The following is a 21,114-nucleotide window of genomic DNA, read 5'->3' as shown; positions in this document are numbered from 1 at the left end:
GGAGAGTCACCTCACAGTCTGTTCACGATGATGTGCTAAACGATGCCAGATAAATCCAGGGTGGAGCCCCAGGGCACAAGCCGTAACACAAGCAGTGGCAGAACCACCCCATAGCCATGGGCTCCGTCTCCGTCCACAATATCAGAGAGTCTCTGGAGGACCATCAGCACCAACCCCAGCAGAGCCTCTTCTCCTCACCCTCCCTTCCAAAGTTACTGCAGGTCTACGGCGCAAGAAGCAGTCATTTACGTGGACAAAGACACACGCTGCTGTGTAGGATTCTGACGCTGGACTACACTACAACTGTGACAGCAAGATAAGTTACTTATTCTTCTTTTAGAATAAGATTCAACAAATTATAGCTGAACCTGGGACTTGACAACATCCTAACACCCGAACAAATGCGACAACTGCCACCCCTGAAAAATAAGTAAAAAGTCCACCATTTACTCAGATTTCTAGCACAGTGACACTGAAAAACAAGACACTGGAACGCCTGGCTTTCCGGCAGATCACCCTGCTCACACACGGAAGGCACCACCACTAGCAGCAGCTGACTCTGGCCACTGCGCTGACTGGAATCAGGGCTGGGATGGCCGATGAGAACTGCACAGAGTTTCAGAGACAAGGTAGGCAGCCCTGGCCTTTCCGATACACATGCTGCTGAGAGGAACGCTCTACAGACACTGTTTGCACGTTCTGACCCCACAACAGAACCTTCCAGCATGGCCAAGAGGCCTCAACAGAAAGAAGGGTTCTTTACCTTTCTGGTAAGGGGCACCTCAATGGGCACAGGCACGACTTCGGCCAGCAGGCAGCCGTAGAAAGCCACCATGGAGGCAGCGGGGTCGTTGTTGGGGAACACCAGTGCCACCTGGACCCAGAGAGAGAGAGAAGGATTAACACTGACACCATTCCACTAGAAAAAATTAACATGCCCCATTTAAAAATGCATTTTAATAAGTTATCAGATACTCTTCCTTTAGCTCATGTGGAAGGCAAACAGATTATCCACGGTCCTCTCTGTCACCACATCAGAATGCAACTATCCATGCTGTTTACATGTTATCTTCCCCAAAGGCATGTACTCTTACACAGACGAAACCAGTATGTCCACACTACTTGTCTCTCACTGTTGTCACTGGGCTCTAAAGTGTGTCCCTGTGCTTCCACATGGTCTTCACCATGGTGACTGCATGCTGGGCACGTCCTCCCTAAAGTGCTGGACTCCGAGCAATGCTATTCTGACCCCGGTTTGACTTCAGCACCCCAAGCCTTGGTTTTCTTACCTGAAAAGTGAGAATACTAGCTAGTAGAACCTACATGCCAGTGTTGTAGTAAAGGTCAAGTGAGAAAATGTCTAAGGCTCACACTGTGCCTGGCACATGGCGGGCAGCCGTGAATGGCACCCACCCAAAAGGCCCTGGGTTTGGCCGGCCCTCACAGCAAAGGTTTCTGTGAACACCGGCCCACACCTTCTGCCACACACTGCCTCTTGGGCTCAGCCTGTGAAGAGCTAGGAGCAGAATAATCATGGAATTCTAAAAGGTAAATTATCCAAGTAGCCAAATAATGCATTGTATGATTTTTCAAATGTTTCTCAAAAGAACCTTAAGAACAATCTTTTACCAGATGGGCTGATAATTATTTATTCTTGTATGAACTGTGTTTCATTTCCTGTGTCTATTTATCTGCTAGTATTTACATTTTATAGTATTAACTCATATTTGATGCAAAAACTTCTTGATATAATGCTTTCCATTCTCACGAGACATTTAGTGACGTATGTACACTTGTCCAGTGTCTGACAGGCTCTTCGCCACATTCATGCTCACCGGGCGCTCAGGCCAGCATCTGCAGTGGGGCTAGCGCAGGCCCGTCTGCTTGCTCTTCATCACCCAACGCTCCTTCTGGAGCAGCCCTCCCTACTCCGGCCTGAGCAGCCACCTTTAGGATGGAACAGGCAGTCCTACTTTCGGATCCGCACCCACCCCTGCCCCGAGCTCTGCAGGACTCTGCCTCATGAGAACACAAGCTCTTCCCAGGTGCTACTGTTGCATCCGCACTGCCCTTCCTTGTTAATAATTAACCACATACACCCATGATTTAGCAGATGTATGTTTTTTGTATTACTCTATCAAGAAATTTAACCCATTTTTCTTTAGAAACATCCTAACTAGAAGTTACTGACTTTGTCATGAACAGCTGGATAAAACATCTTAATCACCTCAACATCTAAGTAAGCAGGTTGGCATAAAGGATTCAGATGACAGCTAAGGACAGAGAAGGCTGCATCTTAACCCTGACCCTGCAAGCAACTCAGGATAGCTGATGGAAACAAATTAAGTTTGGGATTATGTGAAGATTTCCTTTCTATATGGCATTCCTATAATTTACTAAAATCAGACAATGAGAGCCAAATGAAACCATAAGGCCATTAAAAGCCATGCTGCACTACTGAAGAATTTTAAGAAACTCTGCGAAAAAACTGTTAATGAGATATTAATCTTAATTTTGTCCCCAAAACACCCAAGCAGATGCCAGGCTACCATTAGTAGGACTTCCAAGGAGGAACGAAAGGATTTATTTGCATGTCTCTGCATATAAACCACAAACTATTTTTAAAATGATCTGAGGTTTACACTGGCCTCAGGTATTCTGTCTTCAGCTGGTGGTCTGAGAGTAGACAGCATCTGTTTTTAGATCTGGATCTGGCAAAACAACGATATTCAGTCAAACGTTTGCAAAGCATCCAGGGCACCACTGCTGCTAAGACTGCTCTCCCTGAACCAAAACAGAGGAAAATACAGGAGATGCAGTTCCTCCCCAGACCAGTGACTCCACCCCAAAGTCCTCCTAGAGTACCTAGTCTGCAAGCAGGAGTCTTCAAGAGCACAGCACTGAGCAAAAGAAGGCGCTGCTTCCACAGCTAGACTGTGGGTCAACGAATCCCAAGATTCTGGTCTGGTGCCATCCCAGCTCTGTTCATAGGACAGTCAATTTGATCCAGGATTTTAAATTCCCACTGCTTGATCACTAAAGTTCATGCTGAAAATGTCATGTTATATAACCTTGCAGAGTTGGGTTAAAACAGGATGAAATGTTATATTAACATCAAGGGAATCAAAGCAAGATACAAAATTGTATATTATACTCTCAAAAATATAAAAGTGACAGAAAACAGTCAATACCTACAACCTCTTTTAGAATCAAAACTGAATTTTTTTTTTAAGAATTTAAGAAAGGGAAGACTATTTGTATCATTCTCACCACATTTCCCTTTTATATCTCTATCAGTCACAAGTCCTGTGTTTTGCTAACTGCACAGTGATTCCAGTGCAATACACATATGGACACTTCATTTTCATAAACCCACACGGTTTCTTTCTGTTCGATTCCCTATGTATTCCCTGGCATTTCATTGCACTTTATGCACAGAGCATAACAGGCATCAAGAGACCACCTCCTTGGTCTGCTCTCCTCCACTGGTCTTCCCGTACCAGCCACATACCACAGAACTCCCCTCAGTCCTTTCCACTCTGTCCTAGAAACTGACCAAGAGCTCTGGGCTTGCTTTTTCTCCCCAAGAAGTTGTCTCACATTCCAGAAGCTCCCAAAATGAGAACACTCTCTGTCCTTCTAAAACAGTAAGTATCTGTATCTCTCACCATCTTTTTGGAGACCTTTTTCATTTTCCAACTTACAGATAGCCAATTATCAGTATCTTCATTTTTCCCTAACATAGTAAGCTCCCTGAAGGCAGGCTTCACATATGATGCATCTCTGTGTATTCCACAGCTCCTACTACAATATCCTGAAACCTTTTCAGCTTAGGCACATAAATGTTTTTTCAAAGCCCAAGCAGGTACCCCCCTCAAAGTGCATTAAGAGGGTCACCCACATAAAGAGCATCTACAATTTTTATGCCAAAGACAGACTGTTCATTATCCTTGGGAGAATTACATTTAATTTAAAACAATTTTCAAAGAGGTAAAGAACCTGTTTATTGTGATAGAAGGTTACTATCAACTGAACACTACAGTGGCATATGCTTATTAATAGGCATTTATATACACATGCCGTATCCCAGCCACATGAATACTTTCAAAGGAATAATTTAGAAATGCAGCCCTCCTCACACAATTCAAACCACCTGCTGCTGAAAAGAAGAGTTTCACATAGTCTATCAAAATCTGTCCCCACATTCTTTCTTACAGCTGAACAGAGATGGTTTATTTTACAACTGGTACTGAAAATGAACTTTAAAAATTTGCAGGCCAAGACTTAAAAAAATGACTCTACTGAGACCTACTAACCAAATTATAAGGGAGACATTATCCATGCAACTGACAGTTTATTGTGATAAAATAAATCTAACGAAGTTTATCATGCTGCCTGTTTTCAAGTATACATTTCAGTGGCATTAAGTAGATTCACACTGTTGTAAAACCATCATCAGCTATCCATTTCCAGAACATTTTCACTTTCCTAAACTGTAACTCTGCCCCCATAAACAGTTAACTCCCCATTTCCTCCTTCCCACAGCCCCTGGTCACCTTCATTCTTCTGTCTCTAGGAATTTAAGTACTCTGAGTACCTTGTATGAATGGAACCATACAATATTTGTTCTTTTGTGACTGGCTTATTTCACTGAGCATAATGTCCTCAAGGTCGTTCCACATTGTAGAACATATAAGGATTTCCTTCCTTTTTAAGGCTAAATAACATTACACAGTAAGAATATACCATATTCTGTTTATCCGTTCACCCCTCCATGGATGCTTGAACTGCTGCCACCTTTTGGGTTTTGTGAATACTGCTGCTGTGAAAAGTAGTGTAGATGTTTATCCGTTCAAGTTCTTGCTTTCAGTTCTTTTGAATCACTGGGTCAAATGTTTAAGTTTTTTAAGGAACCACCACAGTATTGTTTTCCACAATGGCTACACCACTATATATTCCTAAAAGCAATAGAAGGGTTCCAATTTCTCAATGTTGCTAACACTTATTATTTCTTCATCCTAGTAAGTGTGAGGTGGTATCTCACTGTGGTTTTGATGTATTTTTCCCTAATGATTAGTGATGCTGAGCATATTTTCATGGGCTTATTTGGCTATTTGTAAATCTTCCAAAGAAAAAGGTCTATTCAAGCACTGTGGCTGGTTTTTAAACTTTTGTAAAATATATGATTTGTAAACATTTCTCCCATTCTATGTTTTCACTCTCGACAATGTCCTTTGGTCCACTGAAGTTTTTAATTCTGATGAAGTGCAACCTACCAATTTTTTTTATTCCCTTTGCTTTTGGTGCCATATCTAAGAAATCATTGCCAAATTCAATGTCATGAAACATGTTTTATGTTTTATCTAAAGAGTTTAGATAATAGTAATTAGATATTTAATTCATTTTGAGTTAATTATTTAATATACACTACATGTGTGCCAAATCATTTCAGTCATGTTTGACTGTGTGACCCTATGAACTGTAGCCCGCCAGGCTTCTCTGTCCATGGGATTCTCCAGGCAAGAATACTGGAGTGGACGGCCATGCCCTTCTCCAGAGGATTTTCCCAATCCAGGGACCGAACCCACGTCTCTTGGGTCTCCTGCATCAGCAGGCAGGTTCTTTATCACTAGCACCACCTGGGAAGCCCCAATATATGCTATAAAGGTTCAATTTTGGGTTTTTGGTTATACATATTCAGTTTTCCCAGCACCATTTGTTGAGTACACTAACCCTTCTCCCATTTAATGTCTTAGCATCCTTCTTGAAAGTGACTTAACCGTACATGTGAGGATTTATTTCTGGGCTTTCTATGCTATTCCTTTGGTCTGTATCTGTCCTTGTGTTAATACCATACTGTTTTGATTACTGTAGCTTTACAGTAAGTTTAATAATGAGGACATGTGAGACCCATGATTGACTTTTAAAAGCTAGAGGTCAAACAAGTTCATTAAACTGCAGAGAATCATAGCCTACCACAGAATCCTAGGGCTGCAGCAATCTTATTAAACATTCTTCATAACGAACCCATGCTTTTGTAATATCTCATAAGTAAATCATAGCTTGTATTCTTGCTCATTTATGGTGCTCCACAATGAAACTTCTATAAAATTCATTTGGAGTCTCTGGTGCAGGTGGATAACCCAGTCTTGGGGCATGAAGGTACAGAGCAACGTATGGAAAAAAAGTCACTCCACTTAAGGCAAGAAAAGTAGGTTCTACATGCAGGCCCACATCTTATTCATGGGTAAAGCTTGGGCCAGATTAACTGCTCTGTGTGTAACATTAAAAAGGAAATACTAACATCTGTTCTCAGTAAATTGGCATACTGCAGTAAGAATAAAATTCTTTTCGACCAAAGACAGTAGCCTGTATCTACAAATTTAATAGTAGGAAAGGAATGTACCAGTGGTTTGCTGCAAGGATTCTTGGTATCACTCACTGATACAAAACAGTCTACGAGCACACAACTGTCCTGCATCCTCAGACAGACAGCTGTTTCCCATTAGGTCATATGTGTCAGGGGTTAGGAATATACATCCTGGGGCTAGACAGAAATAGCTGTGAGCACTGGCTACACCATTTTCTGGACACGTGCCTTCATCTGATATGACTCTTATCCTCTCAAGTCCCAGTTTCCTTGTGGATAACCCACGAGAACTACTCCAGTCAAGCTCACTGAGCTACTATAAAGGTTACACCTGCTGAATAATCTCTTCTGGCTTGTGGGAGCCTGATTTGGTAATATGAGTATTAGGAGGCATTAAAATTTGCAACTTTAAAACAGTAGGTATCTTCTCCACCTCAGACCACGTGTCCTGCAGATGCAATAATTTAAATTGCACTTACCCTATCTCCAGGTCGCACCATAGGCTCTTGTTTTGTACCTAATTTATGCAGAATGTTGTAAGCAACCTTCATACTTCTTGTCCACAGTTTGCCTATCAATACAAATTATAAAGACACAATTAATTGTACACATGCATTTTCTACTGTGTATATGTATGTAAATTAACCTATATTGAGAGTACTACTTTTTCACTTTAAGCTTTCAAGTTATTCTGAGTCCTTAGAATCCAGATGGGAAACAAAAGCCAGCAACTCTGACTTATAAAATCTGAGCAGCATGAACAACAAAATAAGGTATTAAATACAAACACCTAGGGTGCTAAGAACCTACAGCAAAGCCACAGAGAATTTAACTATCATCACAGAAGTAGACGAGGATTTCTAGGGAGTAAAACACGGGAGGGACTACGGCATTAGTGAGTTACCACTAATTTATGTTGTTCAAAATGACACATATTTTCCTTTTTTAGTGAGTCCTGCTTTGTGTGGTTCAGCTCAGTCATGTCGACTCTTTGCAACCCCATGGACTGCAGCATACCAGGCTTCCCTGTCCGTCACCAACTCCTAGAGCTTATTCAAACTCATATCCATCAAGTCAGTGAGGTCATCCAACCATCTCATCCTCTGTTGTCCCCTTCTCCTTCCCAGCAACAGAGTCTTTTCCAATGAGCCAGTTCTTCGCATCAGGTGGCCAAAGTATTGGAGTTTCAGCTTCAGCATCAGTCCTTCTAATGAACACCCAGGACTGATTTCCTTTAGGATGGACTAATTGGATCTCCTTGCAGTCCAAGGGACTCTCAAGAGTCTTCTCCAACACCACAGTTCAAAAGCATCCATTCTTCGGCACTCAGCTTTCTTTATAGTCCAACTTTCACATCCATATATGACTATTAGAAAAACCATAGCTTTGACTAGATGGACCTTTGTTGGCAAAGTAATGTCTCTGCTTTTTAATATGCTATTTAGGTGGGTCATAGCTTTTCTTCCAAGGAGCAAGCATCTTTTCATTTCATAGCTGCAGTCACCATCTACAGTGATTTTGGAGCCCAAGAAAATAAAGTCTCTCACGGTTTCCAGTGCTTCCCCATCTATTAGCCATGAAGTGATGGGACCAGATGCCATGATCTTAGTTTTCTGAATGTTGAATTTTAAGCCAGCTTTTTCACTCTCCTCTTTCACTTTCATCAGGAGGCTCTTTAGTTCTTCTTCACTTTCTGCCATAAGGGTGCTGTCATCTGCATATCTGAAGTTAGTAATATTTCTCCCTGCAATCTTGATTCCAGCTTGTACTTCATCCAGCCCAACATTTCTCATGACACACTCTGCATATATGTTAAATAAGCAGGGTGACAATATACAGCCTTGACGTACTCCTTTCCCAATTTGGAACCAGTCTGTTGTTCTATGTCCAGTTCTAACTGTTGCTTCTTGACCTACATACAGATTTCTCAGGACACAGGTCAGGTGGTCTGGTGTTCCTATCTCTTGAAGAATTTTCCACAGTTTCTTGTGATCCACACAGTCAAAGGCTTTGATATAGTCAATAAAGCAGAAGCAGATGGTTTTCTGGAACTCTCTTGCTTTTTCAAATGATCCAACGGATGTTGGTAATTTGATCTCTGGTCCCTCTGGCTTTTATAAATCCAGCTTGAACATCTGGAAGTACATGGTTCACATACTGTTGAAGTCTGGCTTGGAGAATTTTGAGCATTACTTTACTAGCATATGAGATGAGTGCAATTGTGTGGTAGTTTGAGCATTCTTTGGCATTGCCTTTCTTTGGGATTGGAATGAAAACTGACCTTTTCCAGTCCTGTGGCCACTGCTGAGTTTTCCAAATTTGCTGACATACTGAATGCAGCACTTTCACAGCATCATCTTTTAGGATTTGAAATAGCTCAACTGGAATTCCATCAACTCCACTAGCTTTGTTCATAGTGATGCTTCATAAGGCCCACTTAACTTCACATTCCAGGATGTCTGGCTCTAGGTGAGTGATCATACCATTGTGCTCATCTGGGTTGTGAAGATCTTTTTTGTATAGTTCTGTGTATTCTTGCCACCTCTTAATACCTTCTGCTTCTGTTAGGTCCATACCATTTCTGTCCTTCATTGTGCCCATCTTTGCATGAAATGTTCCCTTGGTATGTCTAATTTTCTTGAAGAGATCTCTAGTCTTTCCCATTCTATTGTTTTCCTCTATTTCTTTGCATTGATCATTGAGGAAGGCTTTCTTATTTCTCCTTGCTATTCTTTGGAACTCTGCATTCAGATGGATATATCTTTCCTTTTCTCCTTTGCCTTTAGCTTCTCTTCATTTCTCAGCTATTTGTAAGGCCTCCTCAGACAACCATTTTGCCTTTTTACATTTCTTTTTCTTGGGGATGGTCTTGATCACTGCCTCCTATACAATGTCACGAGCCTCCGTCCATAGTTCTTCAGGAACTCTATCAGATCATGGCTCTTCTGTCCATGGAATTTTTCTTTGAATCTATTTGTCACTTCCACTGTATAATCATAAGTGATTTGTGTGATTGCAAAAAACATAAAGGCTACTTAGGATGGCTTCTGTAGGGTCTGATACCCCTCCTTCCCTGTGTCCTAAGTTTCTCAACTTTAATTTTTCCTAACTTCAGAGTTTTACAGTTTTTAGACAGTAACCCTTGAATTTAGATAAAGATTATGGTAAGAATTTTGAACTAAAGTTTTGAACGCTGGGGGAAAAAACACTCCAAAATAGGATTAAAAAGATTTTTAAGAACATAAGAAAAATGACCAGTTTTGAAGAACCTGCAGATTCAAATCCCTGCCTACCTCTCAGTGCCAGACATTTTCTCAGCAGGTCTAGGTGACAGCAAACAGTCTGAGATTGAATCAAAATGACTTTTAAAACCTAACATGAATTCTTGGGACACATAAATGCCTTTTATAACATTAGGTTCTATAACCTTTCAGAAGCAGTCAAAGTGTTAAGAGATTTGCAATAATAGTAAAGTGAAAGTCTCAGTCTTGTTCTACTCTTTGTGACCCCATGGACTGTAGCCAGGATCCTCTGTCCATGGAATTTTCCAGGCCAGGATACTAGAGTGCATACCCATTCCCTTCTTCAGGGGATCTTCCCAACCCAGGGACCAATCCCAGGTCTCCCACACTGTAGGCGGATTCTTTATCATCTGAGCCATGAGGGAAGCCCAAGAACACTGGAGTGGGTAGCCTATTCCTTCTCCAGAAGATCTTCCTGACCCAGGAATCGAACCAGAATCTCCTCATTGCTGGCGGATTCTTTACCAGCTAAGCCACCAGGGAAACAATAGTATAGTAAAGATAACAACAATTTGAACTATTTCCTATAAATGTAATCTCTGTTCTAATCTCTTTCCTATTTAAAATGTAAAAGCTAAATTAATATACAGTTTAAATGAAAAGAATCTGAATTTGTCTTATTTCATATTGGATTCTGTAGCAACACAATTTAGGGTTGCTCCTGTCTTCCTACCAATGGATTTATCAACTTGTCTCCCCCCATAGTGATTAGGGAACAAAGAGGACTTTTCCACTGTTTCTGATTCCTGTAATTCCTAGACATTCCTGGCTCACAGTATGTGCTCAACAAATGTTTGTTTTATTAACAGCAAATTAAGCAAGCTGTAAAAAGCACAAAATTACAGTATTCATTTGAGCCTACTTCTTGAGTACTAACAGTAATTACTGTGACATTTTATTCACGCACCTCTTCCACCTTCCTTAACTCTATCTCCTCAAGACTGTCTACTTTACAATTATTTGGTTTTTATTTGGTGATTGTATTTTCTCCCCAAAGAGTTACTAGCCATTAGAAATAACTCAGGGAGTTATTTTTTTCCTAAAGAAATCACAAATACTTTGTGCTGTCAGATTTCTTTCTTTCTTTCTTTCTTTTAAATAAAATCAATCTTTTAATGGAGCTGAAAAGCATAGGTGAAAACCACTATAACTTTTTTTTTTTCTTTTTTTTTTAATTTTTATTTTTAAACTTTACAAAATTGTATTAGTTTTGCCAAATATCAAAATGAATCCGCCACAGGTATACATGTGTTCCCCATCCTGAACCCTCCTCCCTCCTCCCTCCCCATACCATCCCTCTGGGTCGTCCCAGTGCACTAGCCCCAAGCATCCAGTATCATGCATTGAACCTGGGCTGGCAACTCATTTCATACATGATATTTTACATGTTTCAATGCCATTCTCCCAAATCTTCCCACCCTCTCCCTCTCCCACTGTGAACAATGTTAGGAAATTATTTTGGCTGAACAAACAATTACAATCAACTTGTTTTAACTGAAACAAAAAATCAATGTGTTGTAAACTAACACATCAATTACAATCAATTAGCACCATTATATTTTCTTAAAAATTTCAATTTCATTCTCAGTTTGGAATATTAAAGCTGGTATCATCATAAAGTCATACAAAAGCCAATTTACAACAGACAATTTGAAAAAGGCAACAACACACTTTGGCAAAGTTCTAGAAATACTCTTCTAGTAGAAAAAATAAACAGCAAATTGCTGATTTAAATTAAAGACAATACAACAGTTCTTAACTGATTTAGAAGGGAGAACGAAAAAAAATTCCCAACCAGGAACACTCACCCAAGCAAAGTTATCATTCAGAACTGAAGGACAGATAAAGTTTTCCAGACAAGCTAAAAGCTAAAGAAATTCATCACCACTAAAGCAGTCTTACAAATTCTTCCAAAAAACAAAAGACAAGAAAACACTTTCAAACTCATTTTACAAGGCCTGTGTTATCCTCATATCAAAACAAGATAAGGACACCATGAAAAAATTAGAGGTCTGAAGAAAACAAATGCACAAATCCTCAACAATATATTAGCAAACCAAATTCAATAATATGTTAAGATGATAATACACCATGATCAAATGGGATTTATTCCAGAAATGCAAGGATGGTCCAACATCCACAAATCAATTAATGTGAATAATATGGCACATTAACAGAATGAAGGATAAAAATCATATGACCATCTCAGCTGATGCAGAAAAAAATGTTAAAAATTCAATATCCATTTATGATAAAAACTCTCAACAAAGTGGGTACAGAGAAAACATACCTAACAAAATAAAAGTCCTATATGATAAATTCAAATATCAATAACCTCAGATATGCAGATGATACCACCCTTATGGCAGAAAGTGAAGAGGAACTAAAAAGCCTCTTGATGAAAGTGAAAGTGGAGTGAAAAAGCTGGCTTAAAGCTCAACATTCAGAAAACGAAGATCATGGCATCTGGTCCCATCACTTCATGGGAAATAGATGGGGAAACAGTGGAAACAGTGTCAGACTTTCTTTGTGGGGGCTCCAAAATCACTGCAGATGGTGACTGCAGCCATGAAATTAAAAGACGCTTACTCCTTGGAAGGAAAGTTATGACCAACCTAGATAGCATATTCAAAAGCAGAGACATTACTTTGCCAACAAAGGTCCGTCTAGTCAAGGCTATGGTTTTTCCTGTGGTCATGTATGGATGTGACAGTTGGACTGTGAAGAAGGCTGAGTGCCGAAGAATTGATGCTTTTGAACTGTGGTGTTGGAGAAGACTCTTGAGAGTCCCTTGGACTGCAAGGAGATCCAACCAGTCCATTCTGAAGGAGATCAGCCCTGGGTGTTCTTTGGAAGGAATGATGCTAAAGCTGAAACTCCAGTACTTTGGCCACCTCATGCGAAGAGTTGACTCATTGGAAAAGACTCTGATGCTGGGAGGGATTGGGGGCAGGAGGAGAAGGGGACGACGGAGGATGAGATAGCTGGATGGCATCACTGACTCGATGGACGTGAGTCTGAGTGAACTACGGGAGCTGGTGACGGACAGGGAGGCCTGGCGTGCTGCGATTCATGGGGTCGCAAAGAGTAGGACACGACTGAGCAACTGATCTGATCTGATGACAAATTCACAGCTAATAGCATACTGAACAATGAAAACCTGAAGCATTTCCTCTAAGATTCAGAAATAAGACACGGATGCTCACTTTTGCCATGTTTATTCAATAAAGTATTGTTTAAGTCCTAGCCAGAGTAGCCAGGCCAAAAAAAAAAAAAAAAAGCATTCAAACTGGAAAAGGAAGATGAAAAACTGTCACTACTTGCAGATAACATGACATTATACATAGAAAACCTTAAGACAATACAGAAAAAACAGAGTAATAAATGAATTCAGTAAAGTAGTAAAATACAAAATCAATGTACTGCTGTTATCAGAAAACTGCTGTGTCTATATACTAATAATAAACTACTAGAACGAGAAACCAAGAAAAAGATCCTATTTACAACAGCATTGAAAAGAAGAAATTCCTCAAAATAAATTTAATTAGGAGGTAAAAGACCTGTACATTCAAAACTGTTAAGACTTGGGACTTCTCTGGAGGTCTGGTGGTTTAAGGCCTCGTGCTTCCACTGTAGGGGGCACAGGTCCGATCCCTGGCTGGGAACTTAAGATCCAGTGTGCCGCATGGTGTGGCAAAGAACAAACAAACAAAAAAAACCCACTACAAAAAGCACAATGAAAATTAAGCCCCATAAAATCTGCATCTTAAAAAAAAAACCAAACTGTAAGACTGATAAAGAAGCTGAAGATAACACAAACAAATGGAAAGATATTCTGTGCTCATGGATTAGAAAAAGCAGTTGTGTTAAAGTATCCGTACTACTCAAAGCAATCTAAATCCAATCCCAATCAAAATTACAACAGCACTGTTCACAGAAATAGAACAAACAATTTTAAAATTTGTATGAAACCCTGAAAGACCCCAAATGGCCAAAGTCATCTTAAGAAAGAAAAACAAAGCTAGAGACATCATGCTCCCTGACATTACAAAACTACCAGTAATAAGAACAGTATGATACTGGCACAAAATCAGACATATAGATCAATGAGACAGAATAACCCATAAATAAACCCATGCATATATGTCAACTGATGTATGACAAAACAGCCAAGAAAGGGAAAAGGACAGTCTTTCAATAAATGATGCTTGGAAAACAGTACCCAATCAGCTCCTGGTCTGAACCTGGCCAGGGACGAGGGTCAGACAGGAAAGTCTTCTATCTTTCTGACTAAAATTTATTTCTAAGAGTATAATTTAAAAAAAAAATCAATCCTATGTCCCATTATGGGTAAAATACCCTTTATCCACTAAGAATTTCCCAACAAAGCTAGAAGAAAAAAATTGAGACTATGAAAACATACGCTCCTGAATCCCATTTCCTTCCATGAGATGCAGAGGATAATGATGAAGTCTACAGTGGGGGCCTTCTGGGCCCCACTAAAAGCTGGGTTATGTTACTTAACACAACACCTGGCTCTTGAGCTCCACTGCTAATGGAGAAAACAGTTTCTTTCCTACCTGCAATTAGAAGAGCATTATTATCATAGAAATAAAACCGGAAGTTAAAAATGGTAATGTAACCTCACACGTGCAGATATAAGCCATTTTGTCTTTTAGTTATGAAGCTGATTTCTTTGCAATGCTGCACCAGAGTGTGTGAAAATGACCTGACAATTTGCTTTCTCCGTGGCCCCTTATCTGTGAAGCAAAGAGAAAGGGATCTCTCTTGTATAGTTAACTATTTCCCAAAGTTTATGGACTGCATTAATCATACTGAATAAAGAGCAAAAGTTTGCTTCCCTTGCTTGCTAGAAAAGTACTGTGGAAACAAATGTTGTTTCTTCTAAGTGATGCATGTCAAAGAGTTCTATATACATTCTTTCTTGTTTCATTTCTTTAACTACCAATCCTTCTTCAAAGCATTAATTTAATATACATTCCAAGATATAAAATCCAACATCTTATTATTAGAGTTATAGTCACTAATTTTTGTATCACTTTCTGGTTTTTACTAAAAATCATTAACAAATAATAATTTTTCACATTCAAATCGAATAATTTTCCTATACTGGCTAGGCCCAAAAGTTCATTTGGGTTTTCAATAGTATCTTACAGGAAAACGCAAATGAACTTTTTGGCCAATCCAATATTTCCTTTTGGGTTCCATTTATTTCCATATTGGAAACATAAGGCAACACAAATATAAACTTCCACCCTGAAAGTGGCAGTTGTGTGCAGGCACAAGCAGACAAAAGATGGATAAGCCTCAAAGGATTACCGTAAGTAAGGATGTAGAGAGGTTTTCCGTTCGTGTCCATCGTGGTCAAGCACGGGGCCTTTGGTGAGATGGTCCCCCATCGCTGTAACGCTGCTTCTAAAGATGGGGGCCAATTTGTAACCACACCCAGCTGCTCCCCACGCATCGCCAACATCTGGGCTCCCTCTGGCTTTGGCTGGTTTGGATCTGGTTGTTGAACTAAATACATTTGAACACAGAAGGTTTTCGAGAAAAATACATCCATTATTAGCACAATCATTCTTATTCATTTTAAAGAAGCCAGAAGACTTATACTTGAGTTAGAAATTTATTACAGGAAACATGCACAGGTGCTTTTCTAGAATTAGAGCTACATCTGACATATGAGCCTCATGGATATAACCAAAGCACATAATTCTTCCAACATCCAAGGCAATGTCAGGATGTGGAACTTAGGGAGACCTGAATGCATTTATAAACTGACAAGTAAAACTATGCATTTTAACACACCTAGAGTCTAACATTACAATGCTGCTGCTGCTGCTGCTAAGTCACTTCAGTTGTGTCCGACTCTGTGCGACCCCAGAGACATCAGCCCATCAGGCTTCCCCGTTCCTGGGATTCTCCAGGCAAGACACTGGAGTGGGTTGCCACTTCCTTCTCCAATGCATGAAAGCGAAAAGTCAAAGTGAAGTCGCTCAGTCATGTCCGACTCCAGCGACTGCAGGGACTGCAGCCCACCAGGCTCCTCTGTCCATGGGATCTTCCAGGCAAAAGTACTGGAGTGGGGTGCCATGTTTAAAACATCAATTCTCAACATACACCAGTAATTGTAGACTCCAAAGAGTTCAAATCTGGCTGAAGTATATTGTGCCCTTAAATATGGAGATGTAAATTTGAATTTGCTACAACCACTACGAGTAACTAGCACAGCTCATATTTTCTTAAGTAAAACAAAGATAAATGCCCTATAATAAGAACAATCTGCCCGACTCTTTAGATGGGTGAGAATCTGAGAGGTGATTCTTTTTACTTCTGGGAAGGTTTCTCTTACAGCATATGACAGATGATTTCCACATGCTGGCTAGAAAATCAACCATGTCTTTCTTGTGGCACAAAGACCAAGAAAATAAGGAGACTGGGTTTGATAAAACAAGCAGTACTTTGTTTCAATTTTGGGTTTTCTTGTATTAAAAGGTTCAGCAGTGTTCAGAGTGAAGACATCCAGCTCCTGAAGCTGTCCAGAGAGGCAGCAAGGCAAGATTCCCACAGCTCACTTTGCATTCCTCTAAAGCCTACAGAGAGAGAATGCACTGCTTGCTGAGCTCAGGTTGTCTGATTTCCTTGCATTCCTGAAGCTTCATGGAGTCCTTAGAAAGAGGACTGGCTCATGGAACAAAATCACATGCTTCTCAGAGTCAGAACCAGTGGTACTGACCCAGCTGTTTGGGGACTGAGCATATGTTTAAAGGGACCTTGCGGAACAGTACCTACAGTTTCTAGGCAGGATTCCTGTTTCCTGTGAACACAAAGATTATTGTTTTTAAAGATCAAACAACCTTGGTCAAGAAATAACTACAGTTTATGGAGTCACAGAAACACTGGACGAGGGGGTAGGGAGGGGCTCTTTCACCTTCTAGTAGTTCTTCAAAGTCATCGACGAAGAATTCCCGTAAGGGTGGTCGTTTGGGTCGTTTGAGGGTATTGACAAGCTGCTGGATCTTTGCAGATACGCGGCTACTTACAGGCACACCTGAAAACAGAATCATGAGGCAGGTGGACTGACTCTCAGCACAAACCACCATGAACAAGCAGCCACAGTAAAAACGGCTGTGGAACCACACTCTGTCCCATCTCAGCCTGGTGCCCTCTGTGTCCCTAGATGACTTCTGTCAACAAGAACATTCCAAGGAGAGTGGTCCCAGCATGTGGCCTTGCTGGGAAGCCTCAACAGAGAATCAAGATGGAGCAGAAATGATGCTCTTTACACTGTGAGCTGTCTGGCTCTGGTGACCTTGGGAACAGCTCCAGACCACAGACTGGGCTTGGTCCCACCTCTATTCCTAAAAAAAGGGTCTGTCATCTCCTCATTCATACCCGTCTCAGGTTCTCCTCTGTCTGATCAGAAAGCTGATGAAGCAGCGAGACCTTCCCCAAGACCCCGTCTCCTGAGACCACCTGTGCTCAGCCTCCAGTTGTCACCCCGACACCTCCCAATGAAAGTACAGGAACCTGAGGAGCTACAAGTGCCACTATCCTCTTTCAGGTGACAGTCAGGTCCCTTCTATATGCCTTTCAGACCCACTCTCCTGAGTGAACATTTAGGGAACACATCCCAGAAGCAAAGCAACCAAAGTCTCTAAATTCAATTTATGATATTAACACAGAACTCACATATATTAGTATTTATCCATATGTACGGAGGAAAATAAACCCCACCTTATAATACGTTTCTTAGGATAATAAATGCTACATAGTTTTGAAAATGATGAGTGAAAAAGACATGGAATTTTTAAAAATTTAAATGAATGAACAAAAAGGAGCACCAAGACACTGAAGCCACAACTGGATCAAATGTACCCTCCTCTGCAGGCAGATTTCATTCCCATTCAAAGGTGCTTAGAAACCTGAACCTGTAAATTTACAGGCCTAGAACCTTCTAAGCTCCTGGACAAAAGAACCACAACCACAAGAGGTCTTTCCTGTTCTGACTGAGCCAGAGCCCTTTATCCATGGCACATGCGTGTGTGTTCAGTCTCTCAGTCAAGTCTGACACTTTGTGAATCCATGGACTGTAGCCCGTCACACTCCTCTGTCCATTGGATTCTCCAGGCAAGAATACTGGACTGGGCTGCCACACCTTCCTCAGGGGATCTTCCCGACCCAGGGGTCAAACCTGTATCTCCCATGTCTCCTGCACTGATAGGTGGGTTCTTTACTGCTAACGTCACTTGGGAAGCCATCCACCACACAGTGTCACAAAAACACAACTCAGCTTTTGGAATGAGTACGACAGCTTTCAAGGAAATTTTTCAATCAAATAACCACTTTAATAGTCTCAAAATATCCTATGAGCACTTTCAGAATTGAGATATTAAATATTTTACAATCTTGAAAATATATAAAAATATACAACCCAGAATTCTCAATATCTAAACATAATATTCCCCTATTAAATAGTCCCAGCTAATCTGGTTAGCTGATCCCAGCTAATTAGACTTAAATTGAAGAAAGTGGGGAAAACCACTAGACCATTCAGGTATGACATATCAAATCCCTTACGATTACAGAGAGGAAGTAACAAATAGACTCAAAGGATTAGATCTGACAGGGTGCTTGAAGAACTATGGATGGAAGTGCATGACATTGGATAGGATGCATCACCATCCCCAAGAAAATGAAAGGCAAAAAGGCAAAACGGTTGTCTGTGGAGGCCTTACAAATAGCTGAGAAAAGAAGACAAGCTAAAGACAAATGAGAAAAGGAAAGATATACCCATCTGAATGCAGAGTTCTGAAGAATAGCAAGGAGAAATAAGAAAGCCTTCCTCAATGATCAATGTAAAGTAACAGAGGAAAACAACAGAATGGGAGACTAGAGATCTCTTCAAAATTAGAGATACCAAGGGAACATTTCATGCAAAGATGGGCACAATGAAGGACAGAAATGGTATGGACCTAACAGAAGCAGAAGATATTAAGAAGAGGTGGCAAGAATACACAGAACTATACAAAAAAGATCTTCATGACCCAGATAAGCATCATGGTGTGATCATTCAACTAGAACCAGACATCCTGGAATGAGAAGTCGACTGGGCTTTAGGAAGCATCACTATGAACAAAGCTAGTGGAGGTGATGGAATTCCAGTTGAGCTATTTCAAATCCTAAAAGATGATGCTGTGAAAGTGCTGCACTCAATATGCCAGCAAATTTGGAAAACTCAGCAGTGGCCCCAGGACTGGAAAAGGTCAGTTTTCATTCAATCTCAAAAAAAGGCAATGCCAAAGAATGTTCAAACCACTGCACAATTGCACTCATCTCACATACTAGCAAAGTAATGCTCAAAATTCTCCAAGCCAGGTTTCAATAGTACATGAACCATGAACTTCCAGATGGTCAAGCTGAATTTATAAAAGCCTTGAGGAACCAGGATCAAATTGCCAACATCTGCTGGATCATCAAAAAAAGCAAGAGTTCCAGAAAAAAACCTACTTCTGCTTCATTGACTACGCCAAAACCTTTGTGTGGATCACAAGAAACTGGAAAATTCTGAAAGAGATGGGAATACCAGACCACCTGACCTGCCTCCTGAGAAATCTGTATGCAGGTCAGGAAGCAACAGTTAGAACCAGACATGGAACAACAGACTTGTTCCAAATCCAAGGAAAGGAGTACATAAAGGCTGTATATTGTCACCCCGCTTATTTAACTTATATGCAGAGTATATCATGAGAAATGCTGGACTGGATGAAGCTGAAATCAAGATTGCCAGGAGAAACATCAATAACCTCAGATATGCAGATGACAGCACCCTTATGGCAGAAAGTGAAGAAAAACTAAAGAGCCTCTTGATGAAAAGCGAAAAAGTGAAAGAGGACAGTGAAAAAGTTGGCTTGAAACTCAACATTCAGAAAACAAAGATCATGGGGAAGCACTGGAAACAGTGAGAGACTTTTCTTGGGCTCCAAAATCACTGCAGATGGTGACTGCAGCCATGAAATTAAAAGGCACTTGCTTCTTGGAAAAAAAGCTATGACCCACCTAGACAGTATGTTAAAAAGCAGAGCCATTACTTTGCCAACAAAGGTCCGTCTAGTCAAAGCTATGGTTTTTCCAGTAGTCATGTATGGATGTGAGATTTGGACTATAAAAAAAGCTGAGCGCTGAACAATTGATGCTTTTGAACTGTGGTGTTGGGGAAGACTCTTGAAGAGTCCCTTGGACTGCAAGGAGATCCAACCAGTCAATGCTAAAGGAAATCAGCCCTGAATATTCACTGAAAGGACTGATGCTGAAGCTGAAAGTTCAATTCTTTGTCCAACTGATGTGAAGAACGGACTCATTGGAAAAGACCCTGATGCTGGGAAAGATTGATGGCGGGAGGAGAAGGGGACAACAGAGGATGAGATGGTTGGATGGCATCACCGACTCAATGGACATGAGTTTGAGCAAGCTCCGGGAGTTGGTGATGGACAGGGAAGCCTGGCATGCTGCAGTCCATGGGGTCACAAAGAGTAGGACATGACTGAGCAACTGAACTCAACTGAATCTGGTTTGGATGAATTAGAGATTATTTCTCAAGGCCACTGAGAAATAATGCTGAGAAATGGTGCTCCAGCTTAAACAGGACACACACATCATCCTAGGACCCAGCTCAGAGCATCTCATGTGTTAGGTCTGGGATGTGGCCCACAATCTGTTTTCCAACAACTGCCCCATGTGGTTTTGATACAAGATGCTATCACACCACTGGACTGGACACCAGATGAATTTACCTGGGGGAGGAGGTGAAGATGATAAATTTCAAAGGCAACAAAGATACTAAAGTGGTGAAGACAAGGACAACAGTAATGACAGATTCAAGAAACAATGGATTTAGTGGAGAACTACACAGACATCGACACTGAGAAGCAGTCCAGAGAAACCAATCATACTGGATACTGGATTGACTCCAGATGTACTAACAGAGAACTCACAATCCAGCGACCTTGGGCTCTGATCACAGTGAGGAGGCATCAGCCTGTTGGAGGCTGGGTTCAGGCCTCCTCATCACTCCTGAGTCACTGTGTCACAGACACAAGCTCAGTGGTATAGAGGGCACACAGAAGCTACTACAGACATCTTCCAAGTAAAGAACACTTTACATCATCATCAGGTTCCATGCTAACTGTCATGACCCTGGAGGTCAAGGAATGCAGAATAAAGCATCAAGTTCATGTTCCAGCCTGTCACTTCAGAATGGGTAACAGAAAGATGTTAGAGCACGTGAAGATGAAAGATTCGAGTAATAAGAGAACCCCAACGGCTGTACACAAATCACCAACACCTTATTCAACATGGAGGGAGAAAAGGACCCTCTTTCTTCCAAAGTCTAAAGCACGAAACTGCCCATCTCTGTCAATT

The 21,114-nt window shown here is 40.8% G+C and overlaps 1 protein-coding gene across 5 annotated transcripts in view; it reads right to left on the bottom strand.

The window, feature by feature from the left end:
- The window catches only part of DIP2C (disco interacting protein 2 homolog C), a 294,165-nt gene that overhangs the window by 77,661 nt on the left and 195,390 nt on the right, over positions 1–21,114 (bottom strand). For all 5 annotated transcript variants that reach the window (XM_070801128.1, XM_070801126.1, XM_070801127.1 and 2 more), the window contains 4 exons: positions 16,625–16,744; positions 15,013–15,210; positions 6,850–6,941; positions 764–874 (listed from right to left, as the gene is read on the bottom strand). In XM_070801128.1, coding sequence (XP_070657229.1) covers positions 764–874; positions 6,850–6,941; positions 15,013–15,210; positions 16,625–16,744 — 521 coding nt within the window. The remainder of the gene's footprint in view (positions 1–763; positions 875–6,849; positions 6,942–15,012; positions 15,211–16,624; positions 16,745–21,114) is intronic.

This window comes from Bos indicus, chromosome 13 (assembly GCF_029378745.1).
Source record: "Bos indicus isolate NIAB-ARS_2022 breed Sahiwal x Tharparkar chromosome 13, NIAB-ARS_B.indTharparkar_mat_pri_1.0, whole genome shotgun sequence".
In the NCBI taxonomy this organism is placed as follows: Eukaryota; Metazoa; Chordata; class Mammalia; order Artiodactyla; family Bovidae; genus Bos; species Bos indicus.
This window is presented reverse-complemented; position numbering and strand designations above follow the sequence as displayed.